Source organism: Dendropsophus ebraccatus, chromosome 3, assembly GCF_027789765.1.
Source record: "Dendropsophus ebraccatus isolate aDenEbr1 chromosome 3, aDenEbr1.pat, whole genome shotgun sequence".
NCBI lineage: Eukaryota > Metazoa > Chordata > Amphibia > Anura > Hylidae > Dendropsophus > Dendropsophus ebraccatus.
In genome coordinates this window covers 99,432,522-99,454,091 of record NC_091456.1, presented here as the reverse complement: position 1 = coordinate 99,454,091, position 21,570 = coordinate 99,432,522, and the positions used below count along the sequence as shown (strand labels likewise).

Genomic DNA, 21,570 nt, shown 5'->3' with positions numbered 1-21,570 from the left:
GGTGGGGCACACAGGGGGTCTATATACTACTGGGGGAACCACACAGGGGGTTTATATACTACTGGAGGAGCACACAGGGGTCTATATCCAAGTGGGGGAGCACACAGGAGGTCTATATCCAAGTGGGGGAGCACACAGGGGGGCTAAATACCCCTGAGGGAGCACACAGGGGGCCTATATACTAGTGGGGGAGCACACAGGGGGTATATACAACTGGGGGCAGCACACAGGGGGTCTATATACAACTGGGGCAGCACACAGGAGGTCTATATACTTCTGGGGGAACACAAGGGGGGCTATATATAACTGGGGGAACACACAGGGGTTTATATACTACTGGGGGAAGCAAACAAGGGGTATATACTACTGGGGGCAACACACAGCGGTCTATTGTTTTGGACTGCGTGTCGAGGGGGAGCCCCAGACATAACTTTGCTTGGGGCCCCAGAAATGCCAAGACCACCCCTGGAGATATATATATACCAATAGCATCGAGAAAGGGGGGGCCCAAGCTGACCTCTTGCACCAGGGCCCAAGAGACATTAGCTACGCCCCTAGGGGCGGCATTCAGTGGCGGTTCGGGCGGCCGCCCACATTATAATCCGCCACTGATTGTACCATGTACCGGAGACCCCCGCGCCCGGACAGCATCTGTAATTAGATGCTGGGAGCGGGGGAGACTGTATTCGTAAGCGCCGCGCTGTAATGAATCAGCCGCGCAGTGCTGTTACTACAGCGCAGCGCTTATGAAGACAGTCTCCCCCGCTCCCAGCATCTAATTACAGATGCTGTCCGGGTGGGAATGCAGCCTTAGTCCCCCGGCTGATGTGCGGCTGCCGGGGGTGTCCCATCCTGTCCCCGGCAGCGCACACATCAGAGAGCTCCCTGTGCGCCGGAAGTCACAGCCACAGGCGCACGGGGAGCTCTCTGATGCGCGCGCTTCCGGGGACAGGACGGGACACCCCGGGCAGCCGCACATCAGCCGGGACCAGAGAGGCTCGACAGGGGAACGGATGGCAGATGAGTTGTGTGCTGTTTTTTGTTTTTGTTTTATCTGCTGTGCAGGGGGGGACCATCTATAAGGGAGAGGGGAGAGGGGGACCATCTATAAGGGAGGGGGGAGAGGGGGACCATCTATAAGGGAGGGGGGAGAGGGGGACCATCTATAAGGGGGGGGGGGGGGGGGGGGGGGGGGGGGGGAGAGGGGGACCATCTTCTAAAAGATCAGCACCCTCCTCTCCTGACATCCTCTGTGCTGCTGGGACTTCTCCTATAGGATTAGCACCCTCCTCTCCTGACATCCTCTGTGCTGCTGGGACCTCTCCTATAGGATTAGCACCCTCCTCTCCTAACCTCCTCTGTGCTGCTGGGACCTCTCCTATAGGATTAGCACCCTCCTCTCCTGACCTCCTCTGTGCTGCTGGGACCTCTCCTATAGGATTAGCACCCTCCTCTCCTGACCTCCTCTGTGCTGCTGGGACCTCTCCTATAGGATTAGCACCCTCCTCTCCTGACCTCCTCTGTGCTGCTGTGACCTCCCCTATAAGATCAGCCCCCTCCTCTCCTGACATCCTCTGTGCAGCAAGGGACCAAACATTATGTTTATTGGGGACAGCAGTGGGGGGGGGGGGGGGCAGTAGTGGATTATAATGTGGGCGGATTGACCGGGGGGGGGGGGGGGGCGTCATCCTATAGTTCGCCTCGGGCAGCAGAGAGGCTAGAATCACCCCTGCCCCCGCCCCTCTATGATGCAGCTCCATTGATTCTAATGAAGCAATGTCATTGAGGGGCGGGGGTTTCCTCCCACTGGTGGTGGGTTGGCCTGCCTCCAGTGCTTCAGCCCAGGCCTGATGGTACATACCCTTTAAGTAGTCTGGTTGGTGGAAATTTACCCCTCAGATGACCAAACGAGCCACCCACCTGCTGCTCTAGCAACACCCCCTAATAAATACTGAACCACTTTCATTAAAGGAAGTTGCTTGAAGAACAGTACAGTTTCACCCCTGTGCACCAAACTGGCTAATAGCCATGTTAATATAACTCTTATTATATAAAAATTGGGTACTGGGTCACATGTACCTTTTTTAATGTCCCCTATTAGGATCTATCGGTAGGTTAGGATGCCCTAAACTGCTGATAGATTTCCTTTACAAAAATTGACATTTTTAAACTATAAAATACAGCTCAAAAAAAGGTATATGCATGTAGCCTAAGAGTAAAATAAGATTCTACCCTAGATGCAGGGCAACAACAGTCTGCATACATGCCTTGCAGTACCATCAGTAAATTTGATGCAAGATTTTCCCATGGATAAAAGGGCGTTGGCGCGGGGAAGGCAGTGAGCTGTGCAAACTGAACATTGGATTTCTAGGTAGGATTTGATTTACCCCATGCACATTTCTAACTAACATTCTATAAAAAGTGAATTTCCCAATATCCACCATTCCAAGTAACAAACTAAATTTAGCATGTGATGGACCAATCTGGCATTCACTTGCTCTCCCTTGGCTCACCCATATCAGCCACAGCTTTCTCCACAACTTGCTCCCGAGCCTCTGATATGCCCATGTCAGCAATGACATAAGACACACTCTTTGCCCCAAGCTCCAGGCACTTACTTCTCACCTATAATAAAGCAGAGATAGTTGTGAGATATGTTCATGCCATTACTTGCAACCTGCAATGAAATACATAAGGAAGGAGTCATTTTTATTTTATTCTGATAAAAAATACTATGATGTAGGGTCAAACATAGTGGGTCACTTAGGGTGAAATTTATTAAGATTAATCTATCAGCTGCAATTCACGTTCCAAACTGCTGGCACTGTTAGCCTAAAGGGGTAGTGCGGTGGTAAAGACTTATTCACAGACTAACACACATTACAAAGTTATACAACTTTGTAATGTATGTTATGTATGTGAATGGCCCCCTTCCCCGTGTCCCACCACCCCCACCCGTGTACCCGGAAGTGTGGTGCGCTATACTCACCTGTCACGTGCCGACACCAGTCTCCGATCTTCAGCGAGTGACGTCTTCTTCGGGCGGCCGGCGAACAGCACCGACTGTCCCGAAGGCCGTCCTCTGCAGCATCATCCGATGCTCAGCCGCGGCTGAGCACAGTTGTGACGCGGCGGAGGGGGGACGGGCGGCAGCGACTTGGCCGTCCGTCCGAAGATGACGTTTGGCACAAGATGGCGGACGGCCCTCGACACGGATCAGGTAATGTATAATGCACCACACTTCCGGGTACACGAGTGGGGGTGGTGGGACACGGGGAACTTGGCGATTCACAGACATAACATACATTACAAAGTTGTATAACTTTGTAATGTGTGTTATTCTGTGAATAATTTCTGAGCGCCGCACTACCCCTTTAAGTAGACACATGGCATCTTCTATTTAGCTAGCTGTGCTTGCAAAACATAGAATAATGCTTTCATTTTATAATCCCAAAAGGCAAAAAGGCTTTCCAGTGCTTCTAAGGGCCCTATTCCACCGGACGATTATCGTTTGCATAATCGTTAACGATTAACGATCTCAAACGACTGCTATTGCAAAAGACCTGAAAACGTTCACTCATTGCGAACGATATGCGAACGTTTTGCGAACGAGCAACGATAAAAATAGGTCCAGGTCTTATAAAGCGATCAACGATTTCTCGTTCGGTCGTTAATCGTTAACTGCATTTCAACCAAACGATTATCGTTTAGATTCAAACGATTTAACGATAATCTGAACGATAATCGTCCAATGGAACAGGGCCCTAACATGCAGCAAGCTGTAACACCTCCCCCCATACCTGACCATGCTTAGAATTTAGTTATCAGGTGTAGAGCAGGAAGGGGGTTGGGGAGGTGTTACAGCTATTCAGGAGCTTGGGAAAACCTCTGACTTTTTGTACCAGAGAATAAAAGCATTTTTCTACATTGTGGGAGCCCTAGATAAATATATGAAAGGTACCGTGTGTCTCCTTGTCCTAATAGCTACTGTATCTAACAGTGTCAGTAAATTCTTTGCAGATTTTTACTTACCTTTAGGGTGCGTTCACACCTACAGGATCTGCAGCAGATCTGCAGCAGATTTGATGCTGTGTTCAGTTATTTAAATGAAATCTGCTGCAGAAAATCAGCTGCAGATCCTGTAGGTGTGAACGCACCATTAATGTGGAAAGTCCACAGTAAATACCCAGAAGGTATTCCTTTGAAGTCTATAGGAGAAAAACGCCACAGTTTGCCAGGAAAAAAAACCCAAACACTTAGCATGGAATCTGAGTGGTTGCTAGGGGCAACTAAGACAATTTTACTTTACACCAGTTTGATAAATCTTCCCCCATGTATGCGCAAGGCAGATCATAAACTTCCATTGACTACCAGCTAACATCAGTCCGAAGGCGTTTTTATTTGTGTTTTTACTTAAAAAGAGGCAGTGTGAAGGCAGCCTAAGGTCACGTTCACACTACGTAAAAAACACGGCCGTATTTCATAACAACGGCTGCATTTCCGCAAACAATGGCCGTTGTTATTAAATATGGCCATGTTTTTTACGTTGTGTGAACATAGCCTAAGGATGGTTTTACAGTTAGTATTTTCAGCACTACTAGTAGCAGGACAACCAAGAGAGCATCCAAATTACACAAAAGGGTGCAAATCTTTCCATTCTTTTTCTCTGCCCAATTTGCTGCGGTATTTTAGCTTGCTTATCAGACTCACTGAATAATAAAATATTAGTAATCATGTCTTCATTGTCTTTTTACTTTCATTATAAATGAGTCATTGGATCAAGTAGGTTGGTTGTGTCATTTTGTTTATGGTTATTGGATAGTTGTGTTATATTATTTATACGACATAGTCATATGATATTACAAAAAGCATCTGAAAAGAAACAGCTCTAACATGGGACATTGTTCTATCTACAAATAGTCATTACCGTACTCTGAAAAACTTTCCCCGGAATACAGCACAGTCAGGGGGCACATAGAAATTCTAATCATGCTGAAATTTTTAGTACTTTCAGTAATATAACAATATTACATGTTGCTGTAGATCCAACTACATGTTCAAGGTGACAGGTTCCCTTTAACATCACTTGTTTGATAAGCAAAGGAAGAAACAGTTACTGAAGACAACAATTTTCATATTCATCTATTTTTAGTGGTCACTTTCATTTCATCTGCAGTTTTGCTCCAGGTTGCCTACTATATTAATTTTTACTTGCATTTAAGCAGGAGGTTAAGCTACTTTCTATGGCTTTGCCATCATGAGCTATATGTTGCTATATTTCTTGTTTCTTGTTGGTTCCTGAAGAGGAACCATCAGCAGGTTAGACGAATCTAACCTGCTGATATGTCCCTAATGCACAGGAGACCCTGAGGAGGAAGGAATGTCTTTTACCTTCCTCCTCAGCGCTGTTCTGGTGCAATTAGTTGTGTGCTCCATGGTCCGGTGAGACAGTTAGGAGCACTGCCCACCCCAATAGTGCCAATTTGGCCCGCTCCATTTATTATCATAAAGAAGCGGAGGGATGGCTTGGGGGCGGATCAGCGCTTTCGGGGTGGAAGGAGACTCCTAACGTGTGGCCAGTGCTCCTAATGGTCTCAATGAACCGTGGAGCACACAACTAACTGCTAAGGAATGGTGCTGAGGAGGGTAAAACACATACCTTTATCCTCTGCGTCTCCTGTGCAATAAGGACATATCAACAGCCCAAAGTATCATATTCCTGAAAACAGTCTAAGTGCGAAGGACCGCCAAAGTGCGAAATTGCTGATTTTTGCTCACTTCACATCACAGAAAAAAAATTGCATACATACGTGGTACTGATAAAAACTACAGATCATGGCACAAAAAAGTCCTATAGACCAAAAAAATACAAGCCTTATAAGGGTCAGAATAGAGCAAATGTAAGCACATTTACTTTATTAAGTTTTATTTCTTTGAAGTAGTAAAATAAATGTTATATATAACGTATATATATGTTATATATAATGTATATATCAGTTTATAAAATTACATACATCTCTGTTGCTTACCTTGATAAGAACATTTTCCCTCCTTGCAGTCAGGACAATTTGTGCTCCAGCCCTGGCATAGTGATATGCTATTTCTTCCCCAATGCCAGTGCTGGCACCAGTAACTAAAACCCTGGCATTAGCAAGGCTCGCTGTAAAACAGAAAGAAGCACACAGTGAAACATTGATAGCAACATTTTCGCTTTATTAAATTCCTTTGGCCTTTTTAATATTTGAAATAAATAATTTAACTCCTTAAGCACCCATGGCATACACCACTGGGTTCCTAAGAGAGTACAGAGAGCTGTGACCTCGCTCTGTTTCACGCCGCTCCTGGGTGCTATGAGCAGCCGGGAACCACCGCTATTAACTGATGCTGCCCAATTGTCACAGTGACTAATTAACCATTTAAATGTAATTGTCAAAACTGACAGCAAGATTTAAATGCTGTTAAAACACAATCCATGGTGGTCTATTGCAATCATGAAGAGGCAATCTGTCATACTTGCCGGGCCTCAGCAATGCTATGACGCTGATCCTAATCATTTACTTTGGGCTTTAGCAGCCCTTAGTAATAGAGCACTGATTGCAGAGATCAATGCAGGACATTTATATTATGCATTGATTTTTATCAGCAATCAGTTCATCCCTATGGGGACTATAAATTACAGTGTGCAAAAAAAGGGGGGGTTATAAATAAAAAAAAAAACATTCCAAAGTACAGTGAATAAAAAAAAGCAAACAAAAAAAAACCAAACATATATGCTATTGCCGTGTGTGCAGTTACCAGAACTAGTGCAAAATTGCAGATTGTTGGCCTCATCAAATCCAGAAAATTTTGAAAAAAAGAGATCAAAAAGTCTGATATACGAAAGAGTATCATGACGCAAAAAATGACGTCTCAAATAGCCCCATAGACCAAAAAATAAAAGCGTTATAAGGATAGTTATAGAGCACTTTAAGGGTATATTCACACGGACGGACTCGCAGCGAGATACTCGCTGCGAGCCCGGCAGGTCCTGGCAGTTCCCATACACCACATACTTGCTGCGGTCTAAACGACCGCAGCGAGTATGTAATTATACCGCCCTTAACCCCTTCTGCTCCCGCCCGGCTCCCCCGCTGTAAGCATACTTTACCTGTCCTTGCTGCACGGGTCCGGCGTCCTGCTCTCCTGTCCGGCCAATTAGTGTGTTGCCCAGCCGCAGCCACTGATTGGCCGGGCGGAAGAGCAGGACGCCGGACCTGTGCAGCAAGGACAGGTAAAGTATGTTTACAGCGGGGGAGACGGGCGGGAGCAGAAGGGGTTAAGGGCGGTATAATTACATACTCGCTGCGGTCGTTTAGACCGCAGCAAGTATGTAGTGTATGGGAACTGCCAGGACCTGCCGGGCTCGCAGCGAGATTCTCGCTGCGAGCCCGTCCGTGTGAATATACCCTTAAAGCAATACAGTACGCTGCTATGCGAACACTATTAAGAGAATCTATCATCTAGATTTGTTCGATTTATTACCTAGATTTGTATGGCAAGCCTCATGGACATTGATACAATAAACATGTTAGGAAGTGAACCACACGCTCGGCCCGCGACACTGCCAGAGTGTGTGACCAGCCCCTTGACCTAACGTTTGTTACTACATTTATTTCCTGGCATTTTGATGTTTTGGCTTTTGACTTCGCTTTTGGATACTTTTTTTTGTACTGCATTGCCTGTGTGTGTTTGGCCTGGACCTCTGACCCTGCTTAATTGTGCATTATTGTCAGTCTTGTCTTGTTCTGTGTTTACCTATTCAAGTTAGGGACTGTCGTCCAGTTGTTTGCTGCCGCCTAGGACAGTTGAGGCAGGGATAGTGGGGTGGGTGCCAGCGTCAGGGCTGCACTTGTCTTTTGTCATCCAGTCCCCCACTCTAACATCTCCAGACCCTACTCTTTGTGTCGGACACATTTGTAAGCATGCTCTGTAACTTCTGTAACGTGCAAAGGTCATTCCACAGAGATGGGGAGGCTGAGTTTTAAATATTATCTATTGTCTTTACTATTTACTGCTGTCACTTTTTGCTGTAATTCTGTACAGATCACTTTCCAGCAGTCCTCTACTTATCATCATAGACAGAACAGAAAGTCTCAGCTTAGTTTCAAACCTAGTGGCCAAAATTAAAACTGCAAGATTCAATGATTGTTTTATAATATGAATAGCAGAATATGTTTATAATATACATACATTTAAGTAAAAATATGTTTAACATAAAAACTTAATTAAAACAATAGGTCATTTTCTGATGACATATTTTTTAAGGTATTATTTTAATGTTATGTGGGACCTATGCTTGGCACTATGTGGAATATATAGGTATTTTATTTTTGGATACTATGTTTTGCATTATATAGAATGTATGGCCGGTGATAAATGGTCTCTATGGCTATTGTAGGTAAACTACAGTTAGTTTAGAATACACACACTATACAACTGTATAGTAGGTGGAGGCTGATAGATTCAGAGGGTATGACTATTACAAAGTCATGTTCAGAAGACTTGAAAAGACGGAAAAAAAAAAAACAACCTTTCTACAAGCCTAGATTCAATTTCTGGACTTGCTCCTGATGTGAATTACAGTAAAGCTGCTGTATTTTTTTTTTTTTTTTTTTTTTTTTTTTAACGAAGAAACTGCTTTACTCAAAATGAAAGATTTCACTTGTTCTGTTCTTTTAGTTTTTATTTTATGATATTTTTCTAGTATGAATTTCTTATCTTGGTAACCAATATCGCTGCCAAAACATCACAGACTGATACCCAACCACAAGATAGCTCAACATGGAAAATATAAAGAACCTTTAAAAATATCACACATAGCTCCAGCCCAGCTGGGAATATCAATGTAAATGCAGAGAGGGAATTTTTTAATGTGCTGACGCTAGAAGTAATTTCTTGCTTAACCCTCCTACCCACCTGGAAGTACACTTTAATGATAATTATATTGTTTTTGATACTAAAATTATTGGGTTCTGGGCAATGGAAATGTGCTTCATTCATTCATCACTCTTAGGCTATGTTCCCACTTCAGGAATATAGCTGGTAAAGGCAGACGTCTCGTTATATAGACGGCCACTAATAATGATTGTGATTTTTATTAGCGGCCATCTGTATAACAAGACGGCCTCCTTTCCCCCGAAGTGGGAACATAGCCTAAATATATATACTTTAAACATTTGTTGAAGTAAGTGCTACAAATCACAGTGTCCGCTCACCTGGGAAAAACAAATATTTACTAATCCTAAAGTAATACTAAAGTAATAACTGCAGCTGATGTATTTTAGTTATGGTAAACATCTCCATCCTTACAGTTGTGTTGTGAGTACAACTCAGCATTGCCAATACAGCACAGCATGTAAGAAAAAAAAAAAATCATCCATTGCTTTTTATTTACCTGGATCAAAAGTGTCCCTGTAAAGGTATGCCAACACTGCCACAACTGCGACCAAGAATGTTCCCTTTATTTTCAAACCCATTTTGAAAGCTTTAGTGTAGCTGGTATGTCAAACAAAGTGCTTTCCGTGTGTTCGCTTATTCCTATAACCAGGGAACAGTCACATGCTGAAGATTCTACTAACTGCAGTTTTCAGTGTTTTAACTCCAGCCCTGCCACATTCCAGTACAAAGTTCACAACACATTATGCAAGCACATGCATTGTAAGTACCCCACCCATATGTTTCTGAAAGGAGAAAAGACATGGGTGGTTCTAACAGCATCATCAACCAGGCATAACAAAGAAATTGAATAAATGAAACCACTAACCTGAGTGTGTTGTGCTCCAAAGCAGGCACAACATTACCAATGGCATTTTTATAACCATAGAGTAGTAAGGATCCGCTGCCAACTATTAGGTTAAAGCAGTCTACCTATCCCACAGGCTAGCTTGCTTCCAAGCATAAAAGATGGGGAAAAAAAACTAGCAATATCTAACAAAACTGGACTGGAGCATAATCCACTACTTTTATTGTAAATACAGACAATGCGTTTCAGCATGGAGCCTGTCTCAGGTCCTCACATGTACATTATGACAAACAAACAAATATATATAAATCAATAGCATGTAAACCAGTTGTAAGCGGCATAAGAGAAGGCGTAACAATTTAACAGATATTTAAAATGTATCCTCTCCTGTGAACAGGCACACCATCATGCTGCTGTCTCTGAACGTTCATTATACACTCAGGTGACCTGTCATCATTTCATCATCTTTTGCTAATGTCTTGTGGTTGCTAAGTAAAAATATTTTTAACATACAAACTTGATTAAAACAATAGGTGATTTTTTTGTATTACATATTCCTTTAAGGTATTATTTTGATGTTATGTGGGAATTATGGCTGAAGACTAAAGTGGATAGCAAAACATGACATGGTCTCTGCAGCAACCCTAGCTGCCACACACGAGACCCAAGGGGGAAAACAAAAGTTCACCAGCACAGGAGTATAACTGACCACAAAAACTAGCAAGAACGAATTGCAACCTAAATACCTATATTCCAACAAAACACAATCACTGAGCTCGGGGAGATCAGTAAAAAAATCCAATGGAGTACTCATTTAAGAGTCTTCACTGATTGCCCCCTAAAAAACTTGAATATGCAAAGAAGGGGTCCGTGGAGTTTTAGTTGCGAGTCTCAAAACACGGGAATAGTCCGATATCCCTCTCTCCAGAGAAGAAAGCCTCCCAATGGGGAGAACACCAAACCACCCTGATACGTAGCCCCTTAAAGCGGCTCTGTACCCAAAATCTATTCCCCCCCAAACCGCTTGTACCTTCAGATAACTGCTTTTAATCCAAGATCTGTCCTGCAGTCCATTTGACAGGTGATGCAGCTATTGTGCTAAAAATTTGCTTTTAAACTGGCATCCCCGTGCCCTACAGGAGTGGCCTGGATTGTGTATACATTAGGCTGGCACACCCTCTCTGTCCCTCCTCCTCCCCACCCTCCTCATCATTAGGAATGCTCCAGGCAGATTGCCTACTATTTCCCACCTGTTTAGCCCGGAACATGGGCTGGATTGTTAAGGCACCTGTGCAATGTTCAGCATGGAGAGAATGTTCCAGTGGCATTCCTAATGCTGAAGAGGGTGGGGAGGAGGGACAGAGGGGTGGTGGAAAGTTAGGGCACAGATACTCCCGTAGGGCACGGGGGTGTAAGTTTAAAAGTTGTTATTTATGAGAATAACTGCATCACCTGCCAAACGGACCGCAGGACAGATCTTGGATTAAAAGCAGCTATCTGAAGGTAAAAGTGGTTTGGGGGGTCAGGTTGTGGGTACAGAGTGGCTTTAAGTCTTCCCTCTGTTGCGAGCATTTGGACATAAATAGGGAAACACCAGGGTGGCCCCTTTACTTGCCACCCAGTGTCTGCGATCTGGTCAGCTGACTTTAACTAGGGTTTATTTTTGGAGTAGGGATTATTCTTGGAAAAACCTAGTATGGGTAAATAGGGCGGAGGACACTGATTAACAACATACCTTTATGCACCCCCTCCCGTCCAATAAGAAGGGGTCAGAGGGATAACTCTTTTAAAGGTCCCCATACACCTTAGACCATGGGTCTCCAAACTGCGGCCCTCCAGCTGTTGCGAAACCACAACTCCCATCATGCCTGGACAGCTAAAGCTTTGGATTTTGCTGTCCAGGCATGATGGGAAATGTAGTTTTGCAACAGCTGGAGGGTCGCAGATTGGAGACCCATGCCTTAGGGTCCATTTATACAGAAAGATTATCTGACAGATTATCTGCCAAAGATTTGAAGCCAAAGCCAGGAATGGATATGAAAAGAGGAGACATCTCAGGCTTTCCTTTATGACCTAATCTTTGTTTATAGTCCATTCCTGGCTTTGGCACATAATCTGTCAGATAATCTTTCTGTGTAAATGGACCCTAATGGTGAGTTTACACAGAGAGATTTATCTGACAGATTTTTTAAGCCAAAGCCAGGAACAGACTATATACAGGGTGCAGGTCATAAAGGAAAGACTGAGATTCCCTGTCTTTTCAAGTCCATTCCTGACTTTGGCTTCCAAAATTGGTCAGATATAACTGCCTGTGTAAACGCACATGAGTCCAGACTATAGGTGTTCACAGCAGATATGGCCGTCAATCCAAGGTGTATTTGGCTCTTCCAATTGTCCACTGACAGATGATATCAGTGAAGATAAGGGTCGGGCATGATGGAAACATTACACTTGACCCCTTTGTTTAGCATGCGGACCCGCACTCAGTGCTTGCAACATGCACCAGCCCTTCTCTAATCCCAGAAACTATACTTCTGAGACTGCCAGAGTGAGGAAGAGAAGCTCTGAAGTGTATATGGAGCTCTGTGTAGCAGCACTGACATTAGCAGCTGTGTCCCACAGGTCAGAGCAGGACAGCTGGAGAGCCAAGGTTCCCTACTGCTGGGTTAGAGGAATAAAATCATAAAATGCTGTCCAACAACAACGGTTAAAGTATATCATTTTAATTCTTTATTATATAGATTGCTTTTCCTAAAACTACTAATAACTCAGTATCTTCTAAAGATGCTATTACACTTGATGATCTCCCTTACCTGGCCAATTACTGACCGTTAAGGCTGAAAATCTTCTAGTGTAAAGCACATGTTGAAATGCTACAATCTGCCAATATGCATGATTTCTGCTGATCGTGGTCTTTCAACATGTTAAAAGATTACAATGTACTCAGCTGCCATATGTCCCTATGAACAATCTAAGGATTGTTTGGGTGGCCCGTCCCACGGCGTCTCACTCGCTGTCTGTGCATTTAATAGCAGAGTTCAGCGTGTGGGGAACAAGGCGGAAGCCTGGAACATCAGGGCGTGTAATACGGCCTTTACTCAACCAAGTGGTCGTGTTTTGGAAAGGGGTGCACTGATAAGACACCTTGGCACCAGCTTATCTCCTCATGAACAAAAGTATATGCATGTATTTGGAGATTGCTTATCTATAGAAAAGGGGTAGGGAACCTTGGCTCTCTAGCTGTTGCAAAACTACACGTCCCATCATGCCTGGACAGCCAAAGCTTTAGCTGTGACTGTCCAGGCATGATGGGAGTTGTAGTTTTGCAACAGCTGGGGAGCCAAGGTTCCCTGCCCCTGCTATAGAACAATAGATGGGGGGCGGAAAGCTGAGCATTTGCACAAGGGCCTCTGAACCTATAGCTATACCATTGTACATAGCATGATCAGAACACAGATTGTGAAGGAAAAATACATGGTGTGAATAGGAAACTTCCTTGGGGCTTTAACAGAACAGCCTATAGCATACATGGGGGAAAGGTCTTACAGCAGTGAGGTTCTTAGTTGCCCATAGCAACCAATCAGAGCTCAGCTTTTATCTTACCAGAACTCATGAATATTCAAAAGCTGAGCTGTGATTGGTTGCTATGGGCAACAATAACATTCTTACTGGAAGACTTTTTGATAAATCTCCCACATAGTGATAACAGATAATACAGTATACAGTGTGTGAATGGAGCACATGGAGAGAATGACAGACACAGCATGAACAGGTACTAGGCTAAACCTGGCTTCCTATTCCTACCCTGAATATAAACCCCAGCTTCTATGTGGCGGCCATAAAAGTGCCTCAGCTCTATTTAAGATTGATAAATCTCTGCTATAGAACATATATAGAACGTACGTAGAACGTGTATAGAACATACGTAGCATTAGCAGGAACAGAACACACGCGGTGTGAATACAACATACATAGAGACAGAATAGACCATAGTCATACATGGGCGCACAACCAGTCCCGTTTGCTAAATACAAGTGAAACAACAGCAGCCTCCACAGATAGCTACATCCTTTGTAGTCACGCAATGTTTCTACAAAACTACAAGTACCGGCAGGCACCGCGGCTCCTGTCCACGTGACCGGAAGCTCTGCGATAGCAGGGTTGTCCTTGTTGGAAAGAGTCATGGCGCCTGCCGTGTTGAGGCTACTGACGTGAGTGGTTTAGTTGGTACATAACCCGATTCCTTTAGAGATGTGAGGTCGGCTAGAAGCACAGGCTGCCTCGTCTCCTGAAAGTGCTGCAGAGTATGGCGGCATGAAATGTAGTATGCCTGGCCCTTACTACAGGGCTGTGCGATGGGTGGCTGTTGTACAGCCACAGCAGCATGATTGGAGTTGTAGTCCTGTGATAGCAGCAGCGCTGCAGGCTGGGGAGCAGTCACTCCCAGTATTACCAGTACTGACCTCCATCTCTATGTGTTGGCATTTGTACTGATAGCAGGAGACAGAGCTGACACTGTCACCCCTTATTACAGGTTTACCACAAAGGCCCTGGTGGCCGGAGGGGCTGTCTATGTGGTCTATGACTGCGGCTTGCTGGGAAATGGCTCTCGAGGCCAGGAAGTGCTGAAGAAGACCTCTGCAGCTGTGCCCCCTGCTCTTCACCAGTGGGCAGAATATTTTGGTGTACAGGTAGAAGATCAGATTTTTATTTGAAATACTTAAAGGACAACTCTGGTGAAAACTTTTAATACAGTATTGTATTGCCCCCCAAAAGTTATACAAATCCCCAATATACACTTATTACGGGAAATGCTTATAAAGTGCTTTTTTCCCTGCACTTACTACTGCATCAAGGCTTCACTTCCTGGATAACATGGTGATGTCATGACTCCCAGAGCTGTGGGGGCTGTGGCTGCTGGAGAGGATGATGGCAGAGGGATGCTCAGTGTCCCTCCAGTGCCCTGTGTCCCTCAGTGTCCCCCTGCCATCATCCTCTCCAGCAGCCACAGCCCGCACAGCTCTGGGAGTCGGGTCGTGACATCACCATGTAAAGACCCTATTACACCAGCAGATCTGACAACAGATTATCCGCCAAAGATTTGAAGCCAAACCCAGGAACAGACAATAAACAGAGAACAGGTCATAAAGGAAAGACTGGATTTCTCCTCTTTTCAAATCCACTCCTGGGTTTGGCTTCAAATCTTTGGCAGGTAATCTGTCGTCAGATCTGTTGGTGGAATAGGGCCTTAATCCAGGAAGTGAGGCCTTGATGCAGTAGTATGTGCAGGGAAAAAAACACTTTATAAGCATTTCCCATAAGTGTATAGTGGGGATTTGTATAACTTTTGGGGGGGCAATACAATACTGTAATAAGTTTTTTCTTTTAAAGGAGAAGTATGGCAAAATTTTTATTAAAGTATAATAAAGATGCTGGGAAAGCTGGGTGATCTCCATCATACTAAAAATAAGATGCTGGGAGACCTCCACCATGCTGAGTTCAAAATGCTGGAAAGCCTAATGACCACACCATACTGAGTATAATACAAGAAGCAAGATGAGGTTTATTCAACAATACACCAACATCGGTGGACAGGCAGATACAGCAAAGTGTGTCCCACAGAGGCTACAGTCGTTTTACGTTCTTACGCTTCAACAGGCCTCACTTTAAAATACAAAATGCCCAGAAAGCTGGGTGGCCTTTAGCTGGCAGTGATAGTAAATATCCCACCTGCGGTTGGCACAGGGGGTCGGTCTTGCAGACATAGGGGCGGGGCTTGCCGAGACATGCCCGGGCCATTAATTTACCAGGACTTTTGGCAACTATGCGCACAGCCACCTCCATTGGAGCTCACTGTGGGTAAGAAACTAGCGCGATTACAATTGAGAGCGCTGATATGGTTGCATGCTTCTCCACAGGTTGCTAAATTGTGGTTGGTAGAACTATCCGGCCAGATCAGGGATGGGGGGGGGGGGATTCGAGGGGGCAGAGCTTCCTCATTATGCAGAACAAACCAGAACTACTGTATGTTATATCACAGCATGTAAGTGACATATTGTCATTGAAACACATTTTATTAATGGCAACCTCTTTTCATTAGAGGGTGTGAAAGGGAAGCTGAGGATGTGTGAATGCTAGGCTTAGGGGGGGGGGGGGGGGGGGGGGGTCTGCACCAGTTTTATACCTGCCACCGTTTAGCCCCAACCAAAGAAGGCATGACATCAGTTGACCTCATTACAAGCTTTGGGCCATGTTTACACATTGTGTGAACATTGACCGTTGTTCGACTTGGCCGGGTCAAACAACAACAGCTTATGTCTGAGATGTTCACAATACTGGAGTATCGGCTGAATGAACATCACTTTATTTTAATTGGAATGCGGGCACATTCGGGTGTGCCCGCACTCCAATTAGCCGTAGAGCACAATGTAAAGTATGGTCTGGATCCATCAAATGCAATACAAAGAAAAAGAATTTCCAGCACTCACCGGTCATTGAAGCAGGGACGAGCTTTATTTCATTTTCATGAAAAGCGGGAAGAGGTATATAGGGGATGCACACTGCGCTGCGGAGCTACGTATGTTTCAGGCTATCACAGCCCTTCAACTGGCTTAGAATACAGCATCAGGGAAAAGGAAGTGCAATTAAACAAACAAGGTGTGTGCATGTGACTTAAAAGCAGGTGTAGAATAATGACTGAGCTGCTGATTACACAAAGACACTAAGATCATTGCGCTCTTTCAGACCGAGCGGTCCAGTGGCATTCAGACCCGAAATCCACAGTGATTCTTTACAAAGTAGTACTTTATGTCCATCTAGACCAAGAGCAACAGGTTTAATATGTTCTAAACCGATTACTATCAGGCTTTTGGAATCACCACCGTGTTCGGTACGGACATGGTTAATTAAAGGGGTAGTGCAGCGCTAAGAAATTATTCACAAAGTAACACACATTACAAAGTTATACAACTTTGTAATGTATGTTATGTATGTGAATCGCCCCCTTCACCGTGGACCCGGAAGTGTAGTGTACCATACATACCTGACGCGCGTCGTCCCCCGTCCCCGATCTTCTGTCAACGGCGTAATTTTCAGGAGGCCGAATCGCTGCAGCCGGGGAACTGCATTGACAGCGCCTTAGCGATTCAAAGACTTTCCCCACTGCCGGCATGATCTTGCATTCATTGCATACATTCACCGTCTGTAGGTCCTCAAAATCTATGAAGCGGGTTCATTCTTTTTGTGAACGGCGGAATCTGGCAAACCATAAAATGAAGCCTATGCCACCCAGCAGAGGCACAAGCGGGGGCGAGCTGCGGAATCCACAGCGGGTCATTCCCCGGGATTCCGTAGTGTGCACATACACTAACAGACAAAACGTCAGCCTATAAAGAAAAGTTCTCAGCAGACAAATATAACCTGCTAATATTTCATTATTGCACCCAGACCCTAATTTTCTTTTTTGAAAATCTATTGTTTTGTATCTCGTATCTGGCTGGTGTCATTTAGCATTGTAAAATAGCATATTGGGTAAATATAACACTAACACCCTAAGTTGATGTTTTTTTTAATAAATGTTATCCCTCACAGCTTCCATCTGCACCAAAGTTGGACTTCTCAGTCAGTGAGTCCTGGAACTGGGGTGAGTATTTTACCCTCTACAACTGATCTGTCTTACCGTTAGGATTAACTGCGTTTGTTTTTATTTGTTTTGTTTTGTTTTTTTATTTAATTTTTTGTTCCTTTACAGAGCCATAATACTGTGACACTGTTACCCCCTTTTTGCATTATGACTTCTTTACGTGGGTGTAAAGGGTAAATTTAACAGTTTTCATACCTTATTTTATATCATACGTCATGGTGCTTGTTCCAGTGATCTTTTACTGGAGACTGGCCCCGCCCCTCGTGACGTCATTGGCGCATAGGCACCGCCCCCTTTGTGGACATTGTTATGGGCCGACCTAGAGGAGGTGGGGCCTAGACCTTTAGGCTGTCCTATTCCAATGGCCGTCGAGTGGCGGGGCCTATGCATCGATGACGTCACGGGCGGGGCCAATAGTGCCGTTGTGCCCAGATAGCACAATCCACAGATGATAAAAGATCACTTTTTATTAAAGCAAGCACCATGATGTATGATATAAAATAAGGTATGAAAACTGCAACATTTACCCCTTACATCTATGAAGAAAAGTTCTAATGAAAAAAGGGGGCGACAGTGTCACTTTGAAGTGTCACTGTTATTATATCTTTCAAAGTCTAAATCAACAGTAAATGAGAAATAAAGCAAGTTTGCAATATACATTTATTATTTTTTGTTATCATGCTGTAAAACACAGCTGAACTTAGGCTTGATTCACACTACGTTTTTGCGAAAAACTGATGAAAAAAAGGATGCAACGGTGTGCATCCGTTTTGATTCATTTTTCCATTGACTTCCATTATAAAAAAAATATTGGATCAAAACAGATCTGTTTTTTTATGACTGACACAAAAATGAGGTCGACCACGTTTTTGTGTCCGTCAATAGGAAGTCAATGGAAAATCGGATGCAACACAACTTTTTTTGCAAAAACGGATGAAAAAAAAAAACTTATTGTAAAATGTAGTGTGAACCCAGCCTCACCAGAAATCCAGGTCCAGTCTCCTGAAGGCAGATTTTCTGACTTGTGCTGCTTGTAAAAAACAAATTAAACACAGGAATTTTGGCCAGTACAGAGAGTCACCGCTCAATGGGAGAGATTTATCAAATAGGTGTAAAATGAAACTGGCTCAGTTGCCCCAAGCAACCAATCAGATTCTACCTTTCTGATTGGTTGCTAGGGGCAACTGAGCCAGTTTCACTTACGCCAGGTTTGATAAATCTCCCCCAATGTGTCCATCAGTCACATGACTGCCTTCTCTCTGTCAGCGCTCAGATGGCCTGGGAAACACAAAATTATGAATGTAAATTGCAAACTTGCTTTATATCACATCTACTGTTAGTTTAGGTTTTATACGTTATAATGACAGGTACACTTGAAATACTGATCTAATGACAGGTACACTTGAAATACTGATCTGTTTCCAGTATTTAACCCCTTAAGGACACAGCCCAAAATGGCCTTAAAGTGACACTGTCACCCCCTTTTTGCATTCTGACTTCTCTACACAGGTGTAAGTATAAATTTTTAAGTGTTCATACTTTATTTTATATCATACGTCATGGTGCTTGTTCCAGTAAAGTGATCTTTTATCTGCGGATTGCGCCAAGTGATGCCACTGCTGTGCAGCCCAGCCCACAGAAGCACCATAGGCCCCACCCCTCCGTGGAGTTATTGCCACATAGGCTCTGCCCTTTAACGTCCATTTGTATGGGCCAACCTAGAGGGGGTGGGGCCTAGACCTTTAGGCCAGCCTGTTCCAATGGTCAGCAAGGGGCCTGGCCTATGTGTCGATGACGTCAGTGACACTGTGTATAAGGCCCCGCTCCCTTATACATATGATAAAAGATGACTTTTTACTTGAACAAGCACCATGACGTATGATATAAAATAAGGTATCAAAACTTAGCCTTTACACCTGTGTAGAGAAGTCAGAATGCAAAAAAGGGGTGACAGTATCACTTTTAAGAGCTGTAACTCAGTTATTTTTTTCAGCTACATGGCCATGTAAGGGCTTGTTTTTTTCAGGAACAGGCGTACTTTGTATAGGTGCCTTTTGAGCTAACATACCATGTAGGAACCCCCAAAATATCATTTTTGGTGTGAAATTGGGGGGGGGGGGGGGAAATACAATTCTGCATATCGAGGCCTCTCTTTATGGCCTTTGCCAGCGAACATGATGGAACTGCCAACAAGAATGACCAAGAATATGTTTTTCTTGCCATCAAGATAGGAAAAAGGTTGCTGAGTGGTGGGGTGCACCTCGCTAATTAGCTGTTTCGTGCAAACCCTACACAGTGAACAAAGCCAGAAGTCTTGTGCTAGTCATTTTGTAGTGGTAGCTTCCAATAAAGTGGATAGAGGCAGAGATGCAGTTTAACTAAACAACGAACGGCACAGGGCTTTCGACCATGTTCACTGTTCAGTTAGGGATTCTGCTTAGTGATAGGCCTGTGGGTAGGCTATCTGTCATATAGTTCTGAAAAACCCTTTTATTGCAGTTCTTTCATTTTGACCGCAAGAATCATTCAGTTCACATAAAGAGAAAGCATGCACTCACCCCAGAATTGCTGTCTGTGTATTTGGCTTCACTTGCTTTTAATGGCAATCATGAGTTGGGAGGATAGGAGCAGACATAGGGCCCTATTCCACTGGACGATTATCGTTAAATCGTTTGAATCTAAACGATAATCGTTTGGTTGAAATGCAGTTAACGACCGAACGAGAAATCGTTGATCGCTTTATAAGACCTGGACCTATTTTTATCGTTGCTTGTTCCCAAAATTATTGCAAATCGTTTGCATTGAATAAGACATGGTTCGGTTGTTCGCAATAGATGCGAACGAAATAGTGAAGAATAAACTATCGCAATTACGATCATAAATAACAATTATCGTTCCATGGAAATAAGTGAACTTTTTCAGGTCTTTCGCAATAGCGGTCGTTTGAGATCGTTAATCGTTAACGATTATGCAAACAATAATCGTCCGGTGGAATAGGGCCCATACACCTGGAGGCATTTAGGTGTATGTCTGCTCCTAACCTCCCTCCCCATGATTGCCATTGAAAGCAAGTAAAGCCAAATACAGACAGCAACTCTCGGGTGAGTGCATGCTTTCTTTCTTCATGTGAATTCACATGTACTGTTTCAGTGTTGCACCACGTTGCTGTCACTGGGTACGTTAAGGGATATCATCCTACTTGTGGTTTACTTGTCAGTTGTCTCTTCCAGTATATGAGACTGTTAACCCCTCTAGTGCTGGTCTTTTCTTCTGCTTTGCAAGAATCGTACAGTGTTGTGTAGGAGCCATCAGATTTTACTATTTACAGTGTTTTCTGTTTATGTTCTGCTTTTATTTGTAGGTGTACAGAAGTCTGTGTCTGCACTTTCTGTAGCTCCAACCAAACTTTGTGATTACACGGCAGAAGGCTGGAAGTATGTAAAGGATTTCATGAAGTAAATGCAGTGTATATAAATAAAAAATATATATATTTATCATTTGATATAAGGTCAATAAGTGCAGTTCTTTTAGTTTCCTTTTACCATTATCGTGTTTTTTTATGTCTAGTTTTTCTAGTCTTGATATTAACACATGGGGCAGGTGGGTATAATGACAGCTAACTAGGGCTGCCCCTTTCTGTTCCCTGCAATCTCTGTTAGCTAAAATTAAAGGGGTTTGCCACTTTATAGTAAGGTAGTTCAGTATACAGTATTGGTAAATGTACTGACAGCAGCTCCCTGTGTACCTCATAGAGCTAATATCAGACTCCCCTCCTCCAGGCTGTGCTGCCCTGTTCTGTGGGGAGTCTGTCCATAACATGGCTGACATGGAGGAGCATGTGACCATGCCCCATCCCCCAGTGTCCACCACTGAGCCTGTATTTGCAAAAACACTGGGGGGCGGAGCTTGGTCACAGAGTGCCAAACCACATTTTGCAACATGAGGCGACTCTCATTAGATATAGACATATTTTTTTACGATTAGGTGAATCCTGTGGAACTTCCTAGCTGCAGCTAAACGAAATTTCTCATGTGTTGGATATATTGCAATACTCAGAATTGAACGTTCCTTGCCCACACTTGAAGGTAACGACGGTCCCAAATCGCAGTGCAACAGTTTTATTTATGAACAATATACTTCACAGTTG

General features: G+C 43.9%; 2 protein-coding genes across 4 annotated transcripts in view; one reads left to right on the top strand and one right to left on the bottom strand.

Annotated features, from left to right (window-relative positions):
* HSD11B1L (hydroxysteroid 11-beta dehydrogenase 1 like) overlaps positions 1-13,980 on the bottom strand; it is a 45,104-nt gene extending 31,124 nt beyond the window's left edge. Inside the window, exons 1-3 of one of the 2 annotated variants that reach the window (XM_069962352.1) lie at positions 13,890-13,980; positions 6,030-6,160; positions 2,514-2,625 (exon numbers count right to left, since the gene is read on the bottom strand). In XM_069962352.1, coding sequence (XP_069818453.1) covers positions 2,514-2,625; positions 6,030-6,160; positions 13,890-13,965 — 319 coding nt within the window. In that variant the 5' untranslated portion in view covers positions 13,966-13,980. Of the gene's footprint in view, positions 1-2,513; positions 2,626-6,029; positions 6,161-9,433; positions 9,643-13,889 lie in introns of those variants that run through there. The other variant, XM_069962351.1, reaches the window with a different exon arrangement.
* Positions 13,455-20,930, top strand: MICOS13 (mitochondrial contact site and cristae organizing system subunit 13). Of its 2 annotated transcripts, none has more exons than XM_069962354.1 (4): positions 13,455-13,553; positions 14,316-14,472; positions 17,372-17,423; positions 20,785-20,930. In XM_069962354.1, exons 1-4 carry the CDS (start codon positions 13,546-13,548, stop codon positions 20,880-20,882), a joined length of 315 nt encoding a protein of 104 aa, XP_069818455.1. In that variant the 5' UTR covers positions 13,455-13,545; the 3' UTR covers positions 20,883-20,930. The 2 variants fall into 2 exon arrangements, with proteins under 2 accessions (XP_069818455.1, XP_069818454.1); XM_069962353.1 differs by lacking the exon at positions 13,455-13,553 and adding an exon at positions 13,920-13,992.
* The last annotated feature ends 640 nt before the right edge of the window (positions 20,931-21,570 follow it).

Coding starts and splice junctions, on each gene's coding strand:
- MICOS13 (XM_069962353.1), top strand. CDS start 13,964: ATGGCGCCTGCCGTGTTGAGGCTACTGAC. Junction 13,993..14,315: donor GCCGTGTTGAGGCTACTGAC/GTGAGTGGTTTA, acceptor CCCTTATTACAG/GTTTACCACAAAGGCCCTGG. Junction 17,424..20,784: donor CAGTGAGTCCTGGAACTGGG/GTGAGTATTTTA, acceptor TTTTATTTGTAG/GTGTACAGAAGTCTGTGTCT.